Below are 22,914 nucleotides of genomic sequence, written 5' to 3'. Positions count from 1 at the left end.
AATATATAATAATTTAGGAAGGTAAGGGAAGACATTTATCAAAATTTAATTTGGAAAACCAATTTTATTATGCCACCAAAAACTGTTATGTAAATACCATCTCTGTTCTGGCAGAACACACTAACTGGAGAATACTAGTTTTGAGTAATTTGACTTTGAAGTTGTTAAAATGTTTGAAATAATGGTCTATCATGTGAGTTTATTAAGTAATCGTAAAAAGGATGACTTTAAAATAAAGACTGTTTATTTATTAAGAGGGTTTCCAGACGGTAAAGTTTGAAATAAGGAACATTTTGGTACTAACTCAATATGTCATTTTTTCGAATTAGTGTTTTCTGCCAGAACAGTGACGAACTACATACTTACATAATAGTATAATTTATGTAAAATTGTCATTATGTCAGATAATTCTGTAAACCAATATTTGAAATAGATTAGTTATGCTGAAAATGTATTCTAAAAAAGCAAGCTTCTACTTTGTACATATCTTGGATAGATATTTTATCATTTTTTATGAAACAACTTTTGAATAATGACAAAATTAACTATGAATGTAATATAATCAAGGAGAAAAATCATTAGGCCTTCCGCCCACAGGGCTACTCAACAGTAATCGGACCGATTGGTGATTGAAGTCACAAATTGATCAGTGTCTGATGTTTCAAACATGCTACTTTTTTGTAATTGAATTCACAAATTGTACAATCGTCTGTTTTGCATATGGTGCTGCGTATATTTATAATTTTAATATAATTAACTCTCGAGATACAATTATTATTTCATATTTTTTTTATTAATAATATTAATATCATATCAGGGATTCCGTTATCTATCAATAATACAGATACAAGAGACATAACCTAAGAAGGTTTTGATTTTATTCATACATTGAAAGGAATATTCTGTACAATATTCTCTAATTTTCGCATTGAGTAGCTCCGTTGATGGAAAACCTGAGAAACAATGATATCTGTGTATGTATAAAAGATTGCTTTTATAAAATGTACATATACATTCAATATATTATATACAAAGAAAATAACATGCCCTTTTATACAGTTGGTATCATTTGAAGTCAGACATAGTCCACAACTTTACTAACTACAATGTGGCAGGTATGTTGAAAAATAATTAGGGGTAAACATATTATTATGCAATAACGCAAACCAAACCAATGCATAGCGCATTGTATACCGTCGATGGCATATTCATATCATGCTCATCGAACCTCCACTCCTTGGATATTCCTATGAATTAGCACACCGTCTTCAAGTCACTCAACAGCATTATTTAAAACTATTAGAAACTATGGCCAGAAGTTCAACTTTACTGATTTTTCAAGATACAAAAAATGCTCCCAGTAATATCGTCACCCCAGTTCTAACTCGTTGTAAGTGTCATTTATACGGTAGATTGTTTATTGATTGATTTTTTTTTTATGAAATCAATATCAAATAATCAATTTAATAATTCAGCAGGTCTACTCTTAACGATTATCACTTTAGCACGTTTCTGTTATTTTCATTGGTCAAAATTAGCACGGAAGGCAATCTATAAACAACACAGTTATCGGCCGCTATCTCTAATTCATAATACGGCAAAAATTTAGATTGGTAGACAAGTTGGTCAAATTCTGATATGTTCGTAATGCCGAACACAAGCAGATAAAGCCGAACGAGCGCCATCTAGTTGGTAATGAGCCGAAAACAAGAATTCTGTATTGACATATCAACATAACCCACAATTTTCTTAGTCATGTCATTGCGATTGCAGCAAAACAGTTGAATCTTGCGTCTCAATTCTCAATATATAAAATTGACATACTCTGTCTCGTTCTCAAAGTGTGAGGTGCTATTAAAAGATATCACCTTTTGACAGTTCAGACGGTTCATTTTTTTACATAATTAACCGCCAGAATACGTAAAGTGATAAATTGTGTTAATATATTTAAATATCATAATTAGCTCTTTTTTGATGTTAAGTGATATGTTAGAATAGGCCTGCAGATTGCTGGCTTTGTTCACAACTTGAGGACTTATACTCCCATGAACTTTATGACATTTACAACGAAGCTTATTTTTAAATAAAAAATATTCACCTACTTTACCAAGTTATTTTCCTTTCCAAGATATAACTCATTCATAGACGCGGTTTTAAACTTTGTTTGATTTTCTTCTAGTAACTTCATTTTTATTCAAAAATAATAAAATTCCACAATGTAAATGCGAACCAATATGACATCATGAATTGATTTCTTCATAAAATAACTAAAAAAATATGATATTATTTATATGACCTTACGAAATGTTTTCTTTTAAACTCCACTCCTTTGTGGTTGTTTTTGAAGTGGCTCTTCATGTTGGAGAGCTGCATGAAGCCTTTATTACAGACGGGGCACTCGTAGGGTCGCTCTCCGGTGTGTTGGCGCTCGTGCTCTCGAAGGTTTTTGCTGGTTGAGAAACTCTTTCCGCAATAATTGCAGGTGTAGGGTCTTTCACCGGTGTGCACTCTCATGTGAAGTTTCAGATTATGATTGTGCGTGAAGCGTTTGGGGCACAGTTCGCATTGGAAATTCTTTTCACCACTGTGAATTGTGATGTGCCGCTGAAAGAAAACAGGAAAATTATATTGGCAATAAGATTTAGAAGTGGATTATTGTTCAATTACATTTTTGAATTAGGTACGTTCCAAAATATCAATTGTATCGGCATCCTTCACTTTGCGACGGTACCTACTTATATTATTATGAATGCGCTGTTTTTTAACTAACCGTAAGGTGTTTCTGGTTTTTAAAAATCTTGGCACAAACAATACAGGGAAATTCTCCCACTGGCCCGATGTGCATTGTTATCATGTGCTTCTTGGTATCACTTTTAGTCTTAAATCTCTTCTCGCAGTAATCACACTGAAAGTTTCTAACGTTACTATGGCAGATCATGTGCTGCTCCAGCTTGACTCTCATGGAGAATGACTTTCCGCAGATATCGCAGCTGAAGATCTTCTCCCCGTGTATTTTCATATGCGTGGTCAACGATTTGGCACTCGTCTTCCCGCATATCGGACAGAGAGTTTTAATTTTCTGTTTATTCGCATCGTACTCTTTCATTCTCTTTTGTCGTAATTCGATTCGTTCCGTGTCTTCCATCTTTGTTCTGTGAACGAATATCTTAATGCCTAAGAAATAAATATACTCCTCTCCGTTTTCTGTCTTCATAATGCTCTCCATTAGAAGTTTGTTTTCTTCTTCTTCTTCTTCATCTGCCAAATGTATTTTATCGGTAAATGAATAGTCTGGGTCATCTTTGTAATCGTAACCATTATCGTAATCGTAATTATCATCGATTAAATTATTTTTATAATTTTCGCTATCGGCAATTTCACGAAGAGTTTTTTCACTCTCTTGGCATTGTTTTATAAATGCCACAACATCGCCCAACTTTGATACGCAGTCTTCGCAAACATTTTCTGGTAATCCGTCATTCTTCAGTACCTGTAAATTTAGATAAAACAATTACTACAGCCCGGCCGAAAATAAATTTAGTACAGTGTTTCCCGATTGGATTCCACGAGAGTTGCTGGTTTTTGTAGGACATGATTTTCAAAAAGGAAATGAAAACATTCTAAGACAAGCAGAGGCAGTTTTCCATGATGTAGGTGAGGCAGTCGCCTTGTCAGAATATACCAAAATATTAAAATCACGCATATTAGTGAAACATAATAATTATTGCTGTGTTTTTAACACTCAATTCAGGTTTATCATATAGGCAACATTTTCAAAAGGGTGCCTCCAAACCTGATACCATCTTGAACCTCCGAATACGTTAAACGGTATGCAGCATCAGAATCATTATGATGCAGGTTTACGCAATCTGAAGGTGAGCAATGTACGATTTTCGTTTGTAAAGGCGTCTTCATGAGCGCAGTGAAAAAAGTCAAACCTCATTATTATACATTGTATTTTAGGTAAATATGCCAGAGTAAGTACCACATCGTTAATAAATATTTCGGAATACGTTTATTGACAGGACTTACTATGAAAAAAACGTAACGCAGAGATGTCATGTTTTTTGTCAAAATCTACTTGCCGGCTCCCACATCTAAACTCATCTCGCCTGCAGTACAACCATAAATCAAACCTTGTAAGAATGTCGCATTCACGTTGCATATTCGACTGCGCACATATGCACCTAGCGACAGTGACGCGTGTAACCTTTTGAAATGTCAAAGTCGAAAATGTCGAAACAGTGATTATTATGTATTGATAGCGCAGGAATTGAAGGCTAAAATATTGGGTTCATCCGTCAATTGGGCACATCTCCTATTATAGTCATATATACACGGATATATCCCAATTTCTTGAACAAAGTAAATGTTGTTGCGCTTATTTGCCATTTTGGACGTGGGGTGGATATGTACGAGATACGGAGACTGGCGAGGTTGACGTCTGAATAGGAATGGCCGACTCGTAGCGTGTGCGCATGCGTGACTGCAACATGGACGGCGAGCAACCTGCAAGCTCAGTTGCATTAAACTTGTTGCAAGCGGCACCAGCTGTTTTTTTCAAACTAAAATGTTTCATTCCAGCAGTGTGCGTGGATCCATAAGACAATGTGTGTTTTGTGAATAACAATTACGTATTCGACATGTTGCAGACGAGACGAGTTTAGATGTGCGAGCCGGCTAACTGTCTCTGTGATCATTTACATCTGATTGGAATGTAAGATCAAATAATTACAAGATAAAAAGAACTTTTTATAAACGTTTTTAAATTTTCTGTTGAATCATATAAACTTGACTTGACTAGCTTAAACAATCAAAAAAAATTGTTTTCTTTTATTTTGTTAACTGTCAATTCATGGTGGAACTGCATTGTATTGTTGTTTTTATTTAATAAAACGCAATTTTTTTATAGTACTTCTTCCACTTTTAATTAATATATTAGGACCGGTTTCGTCCGCCTCAGTGGGACATTTTCAACTTGAGTTTCAACTTTCAACACTTGAGTTGAAAATGTCCCACTGAGGCGGACGAAACCGGTCCTAATATATTAATTAAAAGTGGAATAAGTACTATAAAAAAAATGCGTTTTATTAAATAAAAACAACAAAAAAATTTGTACTTGATAGAAATACTGAATAATGAAATGTCACTTCATATTGATTTCCATAGTAACGCACGTATATATTATTTAATAATTTAGTTGCTAGGACTCCCTAGCAACCAATAATGGTATTGAAATAACTTTTCATACAAAACAGAATTAACTAAAAATGAATTCAATTGCAAATGTGCATTGGCATCGTGTTCTGATATATTCTAAAAGTTTCAAATGTCTAGCTAGTCGGGAGTTAGTTAAAAATCGATTGCAAGATTTGTACCAGACAAACAACCACCGGACAAATAAGAATACAACCCAAGAAAAACGTTGTAAAATAGCAACTAGGCCAACAAAAAAACAAACCCAACCTACTATGCTGTCTTGTTTTTAGTGTGAATATGAGGTGTCAAAAGAACAAACTTTAAAATGACAATTATTTATTAAACAATGGAATGAAAAGCATGTCCCGCAACAACTCATCGTTATCTACACTGAATTAATGGTTTTTGCACTAAGAAATGTATATTAACATTATCATACTCTCTAGCATAAACCGTGGTTTATTTGAATTATTATTAGTTTTCTTAAAGTAATTGCACTTTATACACAATACTGTCCGACAAGAAGATTTAGGGACGACAGGAATTCGCTGTAGTCACATAATATAGAAGACTCATCAGTGACGTACTTGTCATGGCGCAACGCGTATTCAAATAATCTGTTTTTATATGTGACTGCTTTTCTTCTTCGCAATGAACCAAAAGTTTACTAATAATAATTCTTACATCACTCCTGATCGTTTTAGACATATTTTTATTATAAAAAGCATCAAATTATGTAATAAAGAGATAGATCCGTACACCACGGAAGCGTAAAATTAAATGATAAATTTGGGGGCGTTCCTCATTTGAAAACGGACATGCGATTAACTGCACAGGTTGTTAGTTTACAGTTTTAACACGTGGATAAGAAGTTCTTGTTCGACGATAGTTACCATCGACTGAGGGTACTTGATGGGAATTGAATTTAAATTCTAATTAACGAAAGTCTTGTACTAATAGGTTTTAGTAATCCGGGTTGTTTTCTCCATTCGGCATTTCATCAATTAGATTTAAAACCGAATCAGTGACCACTACAAACCAAAAGTAAATATTATGAAAATTCACAACATAAATTCGAAGTTATATTATTTTATTCGCAAAAATGAATATGCTTTTAATTTAATTGTCTCGATACATGACATTATTAAGTACCTACCTTCAAATTGCAATGAGAAATGATACTGTTTAGTACAGATTCCTCGTCAAACATGCTAATTTTTCCGTCGTTGACAAGGCATAATCTGCAGAATTTTTGCCTATCGTGTAAATTACTCCTAGAAGACATCATATTTCCTACTAAGAAATTTATCTCACTGAGATATTTTAGTAAAATAACAATATTATGAATTCCTTCCTGTGGATGAGTGCTAGATCATAATAAAATTTGACAGAAGTAGTGATGAGACGATATATTATCAAAGTATCAATATTTTAAATCAATACTATTTACAACAAAATCTCATACAATTGTATTTCTCTATAATATGAGAGTCTTCTTATTTTGGCGCCGTCGATAGATTAATGCTGTCTTCTATCTAATGTTCGTGACCAAATTGCAGTCCACCTCGTACAAAGCCACGTCAGTTACGAAAGTTGCGTAGATAAGATAATTTCTTTCTATTTACGCGTCTGCTGCCCTCTATCGTTCCCTGCATTATGAGCTAGTTAATATGATAGTTCTAAAGGCTCAACAAAATAAGACACCGCAGTTGTTTGTTCGCGTTGAAATAGGTCTTACTTGATTTTTCAAATGCATGCATTGGAGATTCTAATCAGATGCATTTGAAATCAAGTAAGTACTTATTAGAAAATAGGGTAATATAAATAATTAACTCTAATGACATGAGAAAATAAAATTTACGAGAGAGGATTTGTTCTTTTACACTAACAACATTCATATTATTATTGTATAATATTGTGGTAGGTAGGTATCAAAAGTATTTTTCTAATGGAAAAAACGTAGGTACCTTTTCATCAAAGAGATTGGACTCAATCTCTTTGCTTTTCATTTATTTATCTAAACCTAGTGTTGGATGATCATGACGTAAGAATATAATAATCAATCAATCTCTAGCTGGCTTATGAACATCCTTATTAAAAGTTACCAGGTGGTAGGTAGATTTTTTGAAAACAATGTTCAAAACCGAATGGAAAAAATAGTTTCTTATGACATAATTAAAAGATTTATTCACAAAAAACGATAAAGCCAATAAATGTGATTATTTACTTTTTTTGTTAATTATATAAAGACGCTCGTGTGTGATTGAAATAATTGTTCAAAATCGTTGTTTGCTTGAAAAAGGTTTTTTCTACATAACATTAAATTTAAATATAAAACTTAACAGGTAACATTGAATCTTATTTTGATTTTGACGTACTGAAATGTCGAAAATTAGAAATTGTGTCTAAACGAAAACACTGCATGGAGTTTATCATTATTTTGTTTTAAGAAAGGACTTAAATCATTTCAAATAGGTAAAAAGCAATAGCTTTACAATGGGGGGTGGCAAAGCAGAAAAAGGCACCCCAAAGTATATTGCGAACAAGATAAAGGCCAAGGGTCTTCAAAAACTCAGATGGTACTGTCAAATGTGCCAAAAGCAGTGTCGCGATGAGAATGGATTCAAATGCCACACAATGTCAGAGTCACATCAGAGGCAGTTATTGCTGTTTGCTGACAATTCTAGTGCATATATTGATGAGTTTTCTAAAGAGTTTGCTGACGGATATTGCGAGCTACTTCGAAGGCAATTTGGTACCAAAAGAGTGAATGCCAATAAGGTCTACCAGGATTATATTGCAGACAGGTTTGGATTTTGCTGAATATAATCACTATATTATTTTATTGCAGTTAATTTCTCAAGGAAAAACTATTCATTTGGGATTTTGGTTTATTCCATTTTACCCACCACATGTGAAATATGAGACGGGATTATTGAGTTACCTACCAAGTTTAGATTTTAGTTTAGATTTTGACAACGTTAATATTATTGAGTTGCAATTATTGCATAGAGTAAACAAGGTAATAAATAACTCAATTTCCAGCGTGACATATTCGACTCGTGGTGGGTACAATGGAATAAAGCCGCTGATCTATTAATGGAACCTATAAATATTTGGAAATGTTAATAAACCTAATTTCATCTTAACACAAAAAAAATTTTGAAGAGAAATCAATAATGTTGTTTATTTTCACAGTCCATATTATGTTTGTAGGTACCACTTGATCACTTTGTGACTAACATGATATAGACATAGTTTAAAAACACTTTTTAGTACCATAGAGAGTCAATAAACAGTGTTTACAATGTCTTTATTAACAGATATGGATTAGACGAATTCCATCCCAACTATATTCAATATGTTACAGAGAGCATTTGCACATGAACGCGACACAATGGGAGACGTTAACAGAATTTGTAAAATGGTTGGGACGAGAGGGTCGCTGCACTGTGGATGAGACGGAGAAGGGTTGGTTCGTTACCCATATCGACAGGGATCCCATCACGATTGCCAATCAGGAGGCTGCAGCTAAGAAAGGGAAGATGGATAAAGATGATCAGGTAAATATTAATTGACACGATGGCAAAATGTTTATATTTAATGAACACCATTTTACAAGAAAGTTTAAACTAAAGTTTTGAAATCAGGTTTATAGGAAATTATTGTAAAACACTATTTACAGCACTTCATATCGACAGAATAATTAGCATCTTTTTCAGTGGATTTACTATTTTACAACGTTTTTATTAGCTTGTATTCTTGTTTGTCCGGTGGTTGTTTGTCCAGTACAAATCTTGCAATCGATTTTTAACTAACTTCCCGACTAGCTAGACATTTGAAACTTTTAGAATATATCAGAACACGATGCCAATGCATTCTTTTAATACTTTTAGCCATCTTTAAGCAGAATTGAATTCATTTTCAGTTAATTCTGTTTTGTATGGAAAGTTATTTCAGAAAAATCCGTAAAAAGTAAAAGGCTATTATTGATTGCTAAGGGGGTGGTCCTAGCAACTATATTATTAGTATATACGTGCGATACTATGGAAATCAAAATGAAATGTCAAAATGACATTTCAGTATTCTATATTTGTTTGTTTGTTTGTTTTTTATTTACTTCATATCAAGTACAAGTTTGAGCATATTGAGCATAATAATTCAACAGAAAATTTAAAAACGTTGTAAGTATATAAAAAGTTCTTTTCATCTTGTAATTACTTCCTTATTATATAGAGGTTTTCTTTTTTATATATTATATACATTAATTAAATTATTTTTTTTAATCTAAATTTCAATATTGCAACATTCTTTGTTGAAGATAGATTATTTGGAAATACCTCAGAAACATACCAATTACAATAATTCATAAGACCTTTTTTACCGAATGGAACTTCAAGTCACATCCGTTGAAGTTTAGGCGGTACCGATTTATCGCGAATGTTTTTGAAATAACACCTTAAATGCATGGTTATTAAGAAATTCCAGTACAAATCTTCTTCTAATGCGCCGGCTACCCGCTCAAGGTTTGCATAAGAGGTACCTATGTTTCTGAGGTGTCCCAAAGTATTTCTATTTAAGTTATGTTGTTATATCAAACATTTGGGGGTCTTAAATGGCGCTTGGCTTCTCTTTTCAGCGTGGTAACTTTAACCCATTGGAGACAGACAGAAAAGGAGAAAAAAGTGAAACAACAGCCATATTAAATTTTGTAATAAATTTAACACGGTTGACTAAAACTGCTACAACTTTTATATTATATGATTAATTTAAATATTTTTTTCAAAACTTGTGTTGGTATTGTTACACTTCAATTTACACTCATCTTATTAAATATGTAGGGTTTTAAGAAATATCTAAAAGTAAAATATAAAGCACTTTTACCGAGGAGAATCATTTAGTCAACAGCGGCGTCAAATTGGCGCCGATTGTCTCGAACGGGTTAATATGTACAGTGCTTTTTCCAAATTATAGAAGATACGAATTGGGACATAACGTACAAGAAATCTAACAAATAACAAAATCTACATATTATTTAACCCTCAAATTTAAAATCAAAAAGATTAACAATATTCCATACAGTTAATTTTCACTTATATGCTACACAGGGGAAAAGAGTAAATTTCTTATAGATCTATTTTACCTTTGTTTCTATTTGCAGGAGAGAATGATGGATTTTATCGAAAAGCAAGTGGAGCGGGGGAAGCAATCTTCTGCTAGTGGCTCCACTGAACCGGGATTCACAGAACTTCAAAGGAATGGAGAAGATGAAAAAATCACTGTCAGCCTCAAACAAAAAATACTACGTAATACATTTTTAATTATTTTGATAACCCTGAAGGTAGAGCCCGCAAGTCTGGGATCGTAATCAATGGCTTGGTAACTCCTGTTAGACCTTTTTAAACAATATGGATATGTATTTCGATTCGGGGCATGAGTTTTTATAATCTACTTCCTCGTTCTGCTTTTCACCCCCGGTAATAAATCTAGAAACAACACAATCATTGGCAAAAATTTATCAATTGCATTTCGTATCCACATTGACTCCCTTTAATGGATACAACATGCGAAGAATAAAAGAGCCCTCATAAACGAGGCAGCCTCATAGAAATTTCATTCTTTGTAAACAAATAAATATTATAGATGAATGTGGTTGAAAAATGAACTCAACCCACAATACGATAATGTTAATTGTTGGAAATCTGTACTCATGTCTTTATGGCATATTATACTAACGCGGGTTCGTGTAATACACATAAGATGCACTTATATTATGTAGTTGAAAAATAACCTATACCTACATCGCAATAAGGGTGATTGCAAATTTATGACTTCGATCTTCCCTGTTAATAAGACCACTTTAACATTGAGATGGAATAAGTTAATGTGTATCAGTATTGCCAGATAATTATTTTACCAAATCGGAATTTTTACCATGTGAAATAAAAAAAATCAGGATTTAGGAGCAAAAAACGGGACAACCTAAAAAACGCATAGTTCAATATTTCTAATGTTTATTTCTATAATATCAATCATAAATGACAACATAAATTACAAATTTCTTTAACCATCAAAATAATAATATTAAACAATATTTTTTCCCGACACTCGCCTATTTGAAGATTTTACTTCAACTTTACTTTAAGAGTTTCTTTCCGGTATTGGTAAAATTCAGTACATGAGTAAGTATATCATATTGAAATGAACAATTGATAATTCAGATTTTATGAACTCGATAGAACATCTGTTTTTTGCATTGGACCATTTTAAATTCATTCCGCGCAGGACAATCTATTTTTGCTTAAAAAGCGGGACGTCTGGCAACGCTGATGTGTATCATCCTTTTTTTGTCTTTTTATGTCCGATCCTTATGAGAAATGGATGTTAGCCACTTGTTCAACCTATTAGGTCCATACTCGGACTCCAAACCAACATTAAAAATGTGTATTAGCCAGACCCAGGATTCAAACCTCGGACCCCCGACATTATAAGCCGATGCGTTATTCGCTCGGCCATCGTCTATGCCGTCATGTATCATCTACCATGATTAAATGTTTCTTACGATGTTATGAATCTAATTTTATACGTGTACCTACCTAAAGAGATTTCATATAATATTATTTCGTATTGTTTAACAATATGTTTTTGTTAAATGATCATCGTCCAGTGCTTCTTGATTTGTTTCTGATCAAAATGATTCGATTCCAGCTCCCAAGCCTCTGTTACTCGACTCATCCCGCCAAATATTGGACAAGAGAAAGTCTGACGATACTGCCAGTATAGCGTCCACTACTGCATCCAAGAAATCCAAGGATGGTGGCAAAAAGATGTCTGCTCTCGAAGAAATCAAAATGCAGGGAGAAATGAGAAAACAACATTTTAATAGAAATGCGTAAGTGCCTTGCGTGCATTATCGTATATGACAATTTTAGATCGTACATTGCGATGTTGTGATTTTTGTTAAACATCTATAGGAAGAAAATACGACTTCTATAAATGTCGTGTCATATTCCGTTCTACGGTCCAAGACATCAATGGACGTTCTGTCATATCACATTTCACAGTATACGACGTTTATAGAAGCCGTGTCCGCAAATGTGTTAACCATGCTTCATGCGCTTGCTAGATAATTTCAAATGTCATAACAGAAATAATGTATAAGGCTCCTTCTTTTTATTGTCCAAATTCTTTGAGAAGAACACGCGGTGAGCCCAACAACCAAATAGAATAACAACTGACGATAAAAGCATCAAACTATATCAATTCCTTATTTGTTATTAAATCCTGGTGATACTATCCTGAAGTAGAATTTCCTAAATTTGTGCAGGTAATCTGAGTATTTCGATATTTCCACATTGTCACTTACCCTTGAAACAATGATAATGAAATTTGAAATAATGACGTAACTTCTATTCTCATACTAAACAATCTGATTAGCAATTTACAATTCTGAAAACCCATTTTATTACCTATGTTGATAGTTCACATACCCGAATTTCTTTTATTGTAGTAATATGTTGGTATTATATTGTATCAATATAATACTTAATATTTTAGATTGTTTTAATTGTTTAATTGTTCACAGAAGCGCTCCTCAAGTGCTAGCAAAAGAAAAGCAATGCATTGACGAAGATGGCTGGCTGTCCGAGGGAATTGTAGTTAAAGTTTTAACCGAATCGTTGGGCACGAAGTACCACAAGAAGAAAGGCTTTGTGAGGAAGGTCATAGACACCTTTGGTGCTGAAGTACAGATGCTTGACAGCGGTGATCGACTTAAACTTGATCAGGTATTTTTTTGTCAATTTGTACATAATTTTTTCCATAATGGTTTTTGTTTTTTATGATCAAACAGTTATTAGCAGTATACGGTGCATCTTCTATATTTTGGTCAATATCCACTCCTTAATTTGAGCATATAGATACTACGTGTCATGGGGGGGTTGACTGGGCTCTAACCTGGGGGACCAGCTTGGCAGTTAAGCCAACTAAGTGTTATGAACAGAAGACAGAAGCAACTTTATAAAAATAAATATTGACTTTGGTTTTGTCCATCCAACTATTATTTTATTACATTGCACATTGCATTATCCTCTTGTAGTTATCAGCATTTAACCTGATTTATTTTATCCCAAATCCTGTAGAGCAGTATTTCCCAATTAAATTTAGTTGCAGAATAAAAATTATAAGGTTTTTTCTTAATTAAATCATAATTATGATATCAGATTCTTTAATTCTTATCGTTGGGTATTCAGAAATCATTTTCTGGTACAAAAAAAAACTGCAAAATGAAAAAAAAAATATAATCACTATTATGAATAAATTTAATAGGCCGGCCACCAAAATAGTCTTGTATGCGGTTTATTTCTGTGCGACCTTACACCATAAACTTTTATGACCATGCAAGACCAAGATAGAACCGTTCATGGAATCGTGTCCGGGTCTGTATAATCTGGTGCCGCCATGTTCAGTTGTGCTTGTTTAATTCGAAAGGGTCATCGCTTTTACGAAATTTGCGGCATTGTAGGTTATTTTCATCTTTGAAAGCAAAGTTTAGGATAAATAAAGCAGTCATGATTAAATAAAATGAAGCAACAATAAAATTATAGTTTCAATAGTAAAATAGATAATACTATTGGATAATAATCAAAATAATTCACTCAATTATAATGAAACACAGAAGAAAACAAATATTGACAACAAAAGCGGGTTGTGTGTTGCAATCTGTAAAATTTGACAATCAGATTGTAATACTTATGGTAAAACAGTATTCGGTGTATATGGCCACGGCCAAATGCTTATGTACAAAATTTACATGAACCCAAATCATATGTTCCGTATGCCGTGTGGCTTATAACCGTTTGCGGTTTTTGTGGATTGGTCCCCAACCCATAGTTCATGTTATTTCTATGGGGTCGTCAGCTACTACACTCTTAATTTATTAATATAATTAGTAAAAAAGTCATCTGCGATGCTATTTTATTTCTCGTGTATTAACATTTAAATATATGTAGCTGCATATTGTGTACTATGTATTCTTCGATTTTTTTATTATATTATAGTCCGTAAGGTTCTGCGAAATACCAGTTGGGAAACTCTGTGTAGAACATCACAATGCTATTAGCAATTCGTGGGAGGCCATGCTACACAGTGTCTCCGAAAGTCTCTAATCCTCACCAGCGTTCTTGCGTCTTCTCAGGGTATGCCAGGAGCCTTTCGAAATGCCGGAATCCTGCTTGTAGAAAAGGCTAGCCAGTTTGATACTGTCTTGAGGTATGAGTCTGTAGCACGTGATATAGTCAAGTCTACCATCGTTTTTTCACCTTCCCATTCCCCATAAAGTATGTACATACATACCTACATAATATTTTTAATTTGAATTACAGGAACATCTAGAAACAGTTATCCCCGGCATTGGACGGCAAGTTCTTGTGGTGTCTGGACGTAGGCAGGGACAGCGCGGCTCTCTCGTCTCCCTCGAAGGCACCGGCTGCAAAATTTCATTTCATGACGGCCAAGAAAAAGTCTTAGAGTTCAGTCAAGTGTGCAAGATACATTCCTGATGCTGCCATGATTTTTTATGAATCATTTTTGTTGATTATTAAAAAAAACATTGACCACATGTGAAAAATAAGATAAATTTAAAAATTTCTACATCTGTTGTGTTTTCAATTACATATATAATATATTATTATTATTTTTTATCCATGTTCTACGAACAGACATTTCATCTCAACGAATCTAGAACAAGTGATTCAGACGTTTGCAATATGATGAATTTATCTTAATAGTTTCATAGAAAAATTCATTTGATGTCGAAGAAAACATACTCTATTTCGCATGCTCCCTATCCACCGTGAGCCAAACAAGACACATATACACGGTCATCATTGTGTGGCCCATGGCTGACAAATGTTGGCCGTACTTCGATGTAGTGTCAGTGTTTCTACACACATCAAAAGGTGTCAATGTTCAACAATACAAAGGGGGGCTTTAGGTTTTTGTTTAGTAATAGCTATTATTATTTCAATGCTAAGGAAATACCCGGGAGAGAGTATAGATTAAAAAAGGCAAATACATGCATACATATTATTATTACCACTATTGTTATACAATGTTATTGGTTTTTGAGAGATTTTGAATTATCAATGATTAGAGCAGTAATTAATATAGTAAAATTCTACCACATTCTCGCTTGCAAACCTAACACTAATTATTTATTGTTAATCAACCTCTCAGATACATTACGTACATAACGATAAATCTGTGCAGATTTATTATACATGTGGACAGGGCTTTTTTTTGAAAAACAAAGGTACCGGAACTCATGTCTTGCCAAACTTCTTACCTACTAAAGAAAATTACATTCAAATATCATTTAAAGCAACTTTTCCTATGCCACAAAGCGAAACAATTAAACATCTGTTTAATTGAATTTGAATTCAGCTATCTTTTTGTCATCGAATTATAGTACGCGGTCCAAGAAATGATAGTATCTCGGCAAAAATTATAGGACGTGTTGAAAATGTAAGTTTTCTGTTTGTCACATAAACATAATGGAGAATTCGAGAAATTCCGATGCCCTGCTTTATTTAAACACCTTACAAATGAAAAATGCTAATCGGCAAATTCAATTAATTCCATTTAATCTAACCAGTGAATTCAATTAATTCCATTTTTCAAAATTGTGGTATTTTTTATGTACTATACTTTTTTAATAGTACGCGGACCAAAATATACTATAATTATAGTTCGGTTGGCAACACTGCGCTCACTGACAAATGGCAGCGAGCGACGGAGAACCAGTCTAAAGACCCCAACAAACAAGCAGACCACCATCAGACAAATACGTCATAGATTAATATTCAAAATATTACAATACGTTTACCAAATAATAGCAACATTTTAGACCTTCAAATTTTTCATTTTGTCTATGAATCAGTGATGCAAACCCTACTATAATTATAGTATTTGTACTATAATTTTGGTCCACGTACTATGTACGACAGAGGTCGGTACCGTGCCTAGAATTCATACCTATTTATGAAATGAGAGATGAATCAGACTATTTTAAATAAAATTGCCCTATATGGTATATCACAATTATACACGTCGGTCCTTTTCTAACGCAACATGCGCATGTTACAGTATTGCATAAGTCAATGAAGGAATAAGACAGAGATACCTAATCGATGAAGAAATTTTCAAAGTCGAGTCAAATGTTCAGGAGACAAAAAACAAATTTGATTATCCTATATTTAAATACATGGAGGTATTTAAATTCTTGTTTTTATAGCATATGAATGCTGTATTCATTACAAATCAATTTAAAGAAAAGGATGGTTCTGGTCCATTTAGCTACAAAAAATCATTCTACATTAAAAGGTCGATTTCGACAAAAACGGATATTCGACAAACCAATCCAATAGCGACGACATGACACATAACAGATAAGATGGGGTAAGAACAAAAAGTAATCAAACCACAAAATTTATTTGTGTCTATCAATATAATATTGACACCCCGGAAGTCCGGGTAGGAAGGGGCGTCGGGAACGCACAGCCCGATCCGACCTCCGCGCTCAACTCTCCGGTCGGCCTGACGTTAATGACGCCCTTGGTAGCGCGCCGTCAGTCGATACGTGTGAGTCACACGACCAGCTTCCACCCGTCGACTAGCTCAGTGATGGTAAATCGATCAGGGTGGTCAATCGAAGTTGGGTTTGGTTTGGTAGAGCACGTTCAGTGTAAGGTTGGGTCTTGACAGTTGGGTTAAGATGTAGGATTGACGGTTGACGATGGTGGATATTCAAAATGAAACACACGTTGTTTGTAGCATAAATCTTAGCAGAAAGTTTTATTTTTACAATTAAGATTCACAAAAAGGTTATTCACTATTACACACAGATACAAAAAATCAATACACGTGAATAATTTTGCAACAGCCCTAAATTTGTTAATGATGTCCGCCGTGGGCTGCGGCAACTATAGTTTAAGAATCTATGAATCACTTGATTCGTAACACTACACCGAATTCTACACTACAACGTACGTATCACACGAACTCTGAAATTATTTGATAATAATTCAGCGAAAATTATAACATGGCGTGGCGCGCGTAGGACACCGTATTCAGTCCATCCTCTTTTTGACTAACTCGATCGATTCCTGTCGATACGGAAATCGTTTTAAAAAGTAGGTAAACAGCAACAAATTATATTTTTCGCAAAGTCGATTCTAAGTGGGACACGAAGTCCATCACGGATCGAAGGCTTCGGCTTACTGCCTCCTAGATTGGACACCTACCGCGTGCCGCCTTCACCAAGGTATTTCCCAGAGAGGGTTAAGCTAACCCGACCAAATTCTTATGCGCCTGTGGCGATCAACTTCGCATTCGGCAGGGGTATAAAATGCTGGGCTGGCCTTAGTCTTTCACGAGATTTTACATACAGCGGATCACAAACAAAAAAAAAAAAATAATACCTATTACATTTAAAAATATTTATCAGAAGAATACTTTCGCAAGGAAATTCCGCGATACATAATTCGAGATACTTGTCAACCTTAAGCATCATAGGTACACAAATTTAATTATACTTTCACATGGCAATATTGCGTAACACGGTTGGAAAGGAAAAATACCATCTGCTATGGAATCCACCACAGATATTATTCCCCGGCGAACAACAAGTTGACAGAATCTGTGATCGGGAATAGACTTAATTCCCGACGGTCATCGTGTTCAATTTCACTTTTCACCAACAGTGTTACTAATTTTGAAATACCTACAATAATAGTTATCATTACTACAATCGATACAGAAGGGCCGTCGGCATCAATTGGAAGTTATTAAAATTAACATCGTTAATCAACAACGAAATTCACGGAAAGAATGTAATCTATAATAATCATTAAATTATTAGTTAGTTGCAAAATATATCAAAACTAAATGTAAATAAAAACAATACCTCCCACGGGGGCAACATACTAAAACAATTCACTTGTAAAGTTTTGTACCCCTTGGTTACACCTGGCGTTTTATTTACCTGCGCTTCCCCAGGTATGTTATTTAAAAATAACCTGCTTTCTCTTGCCTTAATAACGACACAAGGTTTACCTAAGTACGGTTCAAAATTTTGTAAAGATTAAAAATTACATTTCCGCGCCGTCGAAATTTTATACCTACCTAACTGACCCCTTTCGCGTTACGGTATCGTTTTTATAACAAAAATATATTTCTCTAGGTATCCTTTAGATACGTACTTCTTATGTTTCGTTTTGTTAATTAATAAAAATACAGAGCACTTTATTTGATGGAGCGGCGATAGATGGACATTTGGCTTAGCGGACTATAAGAAACATGAATGTGGCATTCATAGCTTCGCTCGTACTTTACCCTAAAGGGGTCCTCCATACACGTAGAAAGGAGGTATCAATATTATATTACTTAAACTGCAAAATTCTTAAAGTAAAAAAATTAATTTGTCTGAACAAAAATGTATGTCAACAGCACTGGACCCGAGAGTATAGATGTGGAAAACGTAACTTTTTCTGTCAAAAAAGTGAAATTATCTTATTTAAAACATATTCGCAAGTATTTGATATTTAATATACGTAATTGTTGTACCATAAAACTTATGTAGTTGCACTAAAATCCGGCTGATACGAACATGTTCAACTCGAAATTTGACGTAAATGAAAAATATTAATTTGTCAAAATAATTACTTATTTTAATCATCACATAAAACAGTAGTTGACTTGTTTACGAAATTTTCAATCTAGAAAAGAACATAGGCAAGTAACAATGCCGCTAATAATTCGTTTTTATCAAAGAGATTGGACTCCTCCCCAGAGGTAGCACACAAATGTCAGTGTGTACTCGTTTTGGGAGAGAAAGTTCTATTTCTCTGAAATTAGGTACACTTTGCTGCAAATGGGCCATACTCGGACATAAAAACGCCCCATTGAGTATTTTTTTTTTATCAACACAAGCTTACAACCAATTTATGATAAACGTATTTTCATTATAAAAAGTTCCCGCAATAAAAACTTTATTAGGATTCAGGGTAAAAAAATAATGCAAATGGATGTAAGTATTTTATTTTTAATAACACAAAAAACACAAAAATATTATGAAAAAATATACACAAATCAGTTAATAGCAAATGGTTAAATATTGGAATAAGAAATATGGTCTTATGGAGTCTATGGGTTTTTACATATTGTTCTATATAAAATAACATAGCATTATTAATTGTTTAGATAAAACAATAATTACAAACAAAAAAAAAGTTTATTATATTACCTACCTATTTACACATGTGTATTTTGAAAATATTTTATGAAATAAAAATATAACATGGGTTCGTTTTTGACATATTGTCTATAAAATTACTTGTTTATATAAACCTATTAGACACAAAATACAGGTAGCTATGTTGAAAATTTGATTATATAGTTAATTACAATATTTTATCTATTTAACATAATATTATTATCAGAGAAGCCCTGCATATATAATTTTTTTAAATATTGGATGCATACGAATGCCTCCGCTTTGGTGCAGGGCAAAATATATTTAACTGAAAACTATTATAAATTTATCTAAATAATGAATGTCATTAACTAGTACTTATATTTTTTACTTTGAAAAACAAATCTTATATTTTGGGTTCAAAATAATATTACGAGTGCGGCCCTGGCACATGGCATTGGAGAGTAAACATTTGACGTTTGACATAATTGTTATTGTAACAGATGTTTTAGGAAAAACTATCAATGTATAATTAATAATATGCATATATTGTTCCGAACTGCTGTTACTCCTTTGTATTCTTCCTTTAAAAACACTTTTTTAGCCGAATAACATCTGAAATCTTTGTAAAATACAATAACAATATCCGCCATGTTTTTTTACAACACAAAAGCAAACGATAGTGTAGCAGCAGCTTACAGTAATACCAACAGACTTTTTTTCTGTTTCGTATTGTTTCGTACGTGTTCGTACGAAAATGACGATATGTTCACTCTGCACAGTCTAATCTCTTTGGTTTTTATACTGCGTACTCTTGACTTTAGTTAGGTACTAATAACAATAATGTACGGCAACTAAAAAAGCTGTAGCCGTAGCTCATTGAAGATTAAATTTGATGAAACAACTTTACGAGCTCAAATAGTTACGCTAACATAGAAAATGCCCACAGAATTTTCAGTAAAAAAAATCGTTCCGTTCGCAAGTTTTTAGTGGAGAGGGAAACACTGAAGTTGACAGTATTAGATGATTAGTGAGCGATCGAAACACAAACTTCTTTTAGATTCAATTAAATTTGGCATTATTCACATTTATTCCGTGTGATTCGTTTATAATGTTTTATATATATGAGGAACATATTAATATTTAATTATAATAGATAGATAGGTATTCTAAAATAATTATTACCCTACACAACATACCATAATTACACATAAAATAGCAATGAACTATGTATTTGTTAGCTAGCAACTTTTTTTTGTATTCGGTTGCCATGCGTAAATTTTCGTTTTATTAGCAGTCATAATTAAAATTATTAAGAACAATAGTGCTATTGTGTATTGAAATAAGCCAAATAGGGTAACCCCCCAGTGCGAAAATATATTATTTGTGAGCAGTTCTGTTAAAAGTTAATTTCAGTGTATTTATACTGCATGTTACATAATCGGTATGCACTAATCCAGTGTTTCCCAACGTAGGGCGTACGCCCCACCGGGGGGCAATTTGAATGTTTTGGGGGGCAATGTGCAAATCATTAAATATTTAGTACATTTTTTTGTTAAAAAACGCATTTTCAAAAATATATCGTTTATATTGCAACCATGACTTTTCGAGAAAATTACTGTTGCCATTCCTATCATAATATTTAGTTGAATGCGGCGCTTTAGCGCTGTAAATGATTTGTTACTGAAAAAAATCGTTTTAATATCACAAACTGTGGAGATTTAAGATTAAAATTGATCAAATTAGTACCTCACATAAAAACTCTTTGCAGCTCACATCAAGCACAAGCATCGCACTAATTTTCTTGCGAGTTGTACATCTAATAATTATAATAATTATTATACATAGGTAGGTACTTACTTACGAAAGTAAAATTGAAAATAGTATTTATTGCCTATGTGCATTTTTTATTTTAAGCAATTCATTTTTTTCAGAATTTATTAGTTAACATACATTTTTGATGGGGGGGGGGGGCATGGAGATTTTTGAAGCGTTGAAGTGGGGCATGGCACAAATAAGGTTGGGAAACACTGCACTAATCACATACAATCTTTGCATGCCTACCTGGCTCACAACAAATCATTTGACTATCGTGCTTCCATTGAATTTAAGTAAAATGAGTAGCCAAAAAATGTAAAGCAGGTCCGAATTCGTGAATATAAAGAGTCTTGGAAAAATTCGTATTTCTGCATTGAACGCATTGAGTGCGTCCTAATAAATCATTACATAAAAAGGCACCCATAATACGATCAAATTTACGCATAGGCACAACAAAAATTCCAGTACAATTTAAAATTTTAGGACAATAAACTGGACTTTGTATACCTCATCATGTTAATATGTGAAAAATTAGTTAAGTGCATCTTTAAGAAGTAATGGCAGTGAATGAAATAGGTGTGGGGTTGGAGTGGTTAGACTCTTGTTAGATTGTTCGAAAAATCGGGATCGCAAATTATGTAAGATATTATTGTCATATTGTTTAATTTCGTGTGGTCACCAGAGTGACTATTATTTCCTGTGTAGATTGCTCTGTTTGAAGACGGAGCGTTAAAAATACTCTCTTCTATACTTTAGAAGTCTAAAAGTTGGTCATGGTGCCGACCCCTGTACGATATAAAACAGGTATAGTCAGTGACGTCCCGTGGGTGTAGGCAGATTGAGCGTTGTTTGGGGGCGGCAGTTACTCGAAGGGCGGCAAATCGAGATTTGGTATACTTATAGAAATAGCTAAAAATATTTTGTTTACATGTTGTACCTACCTACAATATTAGCTTTGTAAAAATTGTGTGGAAATAACAAATCTGTGTATTGCTAAATGGTACAAACCAAATGTGTCAGAAATATCAATCAAATACGACATCATTTTTTTGGCGCTGCTTAGGGGCGGCATTTTGCCTAGGGACGTCACTGGGTATAGTAAGTAAGCCCAAAATACTATAAAATACAATAAAAATAATATAGAAAAAAATATGTGAAAAGTACTAAAATTTCGATATTTCCGTTCGATAAATTGGTGCAAAGTACCTACTATAATATCGCAATGTAAGAAGATTTAGAGAACTTGGAAAAAAATGCTCGAAAAAAAAAATTGATTTTTGTTTAAAATGTAATTTCTTGAATCTTCGGTAAGCATATTTGGTCGGAAAAGGTACCTAAATAAAAAGGAGTCTCGGAGTATTCTCCGTTATTTTTTTTTCCGAGAAACAAAAAATATATCCATTTTCAATAGAATATGACAATGCGTACTATATTATTTTCTCCCCAAAAAATACTATAATTTTGGAGGCTCTGTACTATATTTTCACTTTGAAAAGATGGCAGCACTGCTATGAATAAAAGTATGTACTAGTCAGTGTTGCCAACCGTACTATAATTATAGTATTTGTACTATAATTTTCGTCTGTGTACTATGTACGATATAAAACAGGTATAGTACGCCCAAAATACTATAATTTTGAGAAATC

At 33.4% G+C, this 22,914-nt stretch overlaps 2 protein-coding genes across 3 annotated transcripts; one reads left to right on the top strand and one right to left on the bottom strand.

Annotated features, from left to right (window-relative positions):
* Nucleotides 1-1,973: 1,973 nt before the first annotated feature.
* On the bottom strand, nucleotides 1,974-6,597 carry LOC147075054 (uncharacterized). The gene is made up of 3 exons (XM_085942842.1): nucleotides 6,356-6,597; nucleotides 2,771-3,490; nucleotides 1,974-2,604 (listed from the first exon to the last, which is right to left on the bottom strand). Exons 1-3 carry the CDS (start codon nucleotides 6,485-6,487, stop codon nucleotides 2,284-2,286), a joined length of 1,173 nt encoding a protein of 390 aa, XP_085798968.1. The 5' UTR covers nucleotides 6,488-6,597; the 3' UTR covers nucleotides 1,974-2,283.
* A 976-nt stretch (nucleotides 6,598-7,573) lies between these two features.
* Nucleotides 7,574-14,876, top strand: kin17 (kin17 DNA and RNA binding protein). Of its 2 annotated transcripts, none has more exons than XM_085942832.1 (6): nucleotides 7,574-8,006; nucleotides 8,570-8,762; nucleotides 10,361-10,505; nucleotides 11,908-12,091; nucleotides 12,785-12,986; nucleotides 14,583-14,876. In XM_085942832.1, the coding sequence occupies exons 1-6, from the start codon at nucleotides 7,696-7,698 to the stop codon at nucleotides 14,757-14,759; spliced, it is 1,212 nt and encodes a 403-aa protein (XP_085798958.1). In that variant the 5' UTR covers nucleotides 7,574-7,695; the 3' UTR covers nucleotides 14,760-14,876. The 2 variants fall into 2 exon arrangements, with proteins under 2 accessions (XP_085798958.1, XP_085798959.1); XM_085942833.1 differs by having other exon boundaries at nucleotides 12,788-12,986; nucleotides 14,583-14,851.
* The last annotated feature ends 8,038 nt before the right edge of the window (nucleotides 14,877-22,914 follow it).

Source organism: Rhyacophila brunnea, unplaced genomic scaffold, assembly GCF_057557595.1.
Source record: "Rhyacophila brunnea isolate RB1 unplaced genomic scaffold, BYU_Rbru_1.0 scaffold_15, whole genome shotgun sequence".
NCBI classification, from domain to species: Eukaryota; Metazoa; Arthropoda; class Insecta; order Trichoptera; family Rhyacophilidae; genus Rhyacophila; species Rhyacophila brunnea.
Note: the sequence above shows the minus strand (reverse complement) of the source record. Positions and strands in the feature narration are given on the sequence as shown.

Excerpts from the sequence above, each read along its gene's own strand:
- LOC147075054 (XM_085942842.1), bottom strand. The coding sequence starts at position 6,487 with ATGATGTCTTCTAGGAGTAATTTACACGATAGGCAAAAATTCTGCAGA. Across the intron at positions 3,491-6,355 it reads TTTCTCATTGCAATTTGAAG|GTACTGAAGAATGACGGATT; the intron begins GTAGGTACTTAA and ends CTAAATTTACAG. Across the intron at positions 2,605-2,770 it reads AAAACCAGAAACACCTTACG|CGGCACATCACAATTCACAG; the intron begins GTTAGTTAAAAA and ends GTTTTCTTTCAG.
- kin17 (XM_085942832.1), top strand. The coding sequence starts at position 7,696 with ATGGGGGGTGGCAAAGCAGAAAAAGGCACCCCAAAGTATATTGCGAAC. Across the intron at positions 8,007-8,569 it reads CAGGATTATATTGCAGACAG|AGAGCATTTGCACATGAACG; the intron begins GTTTGGATTTTG and ends AATATGTTACAG. Across the intron at positions 10,506-11,907 it reads CCTCAAACAAAAAATACTAC|CTCCCAAGCCTCTGTTACTC; the intron begins GTAATACATTTT and ends ATTCGATTCCAG.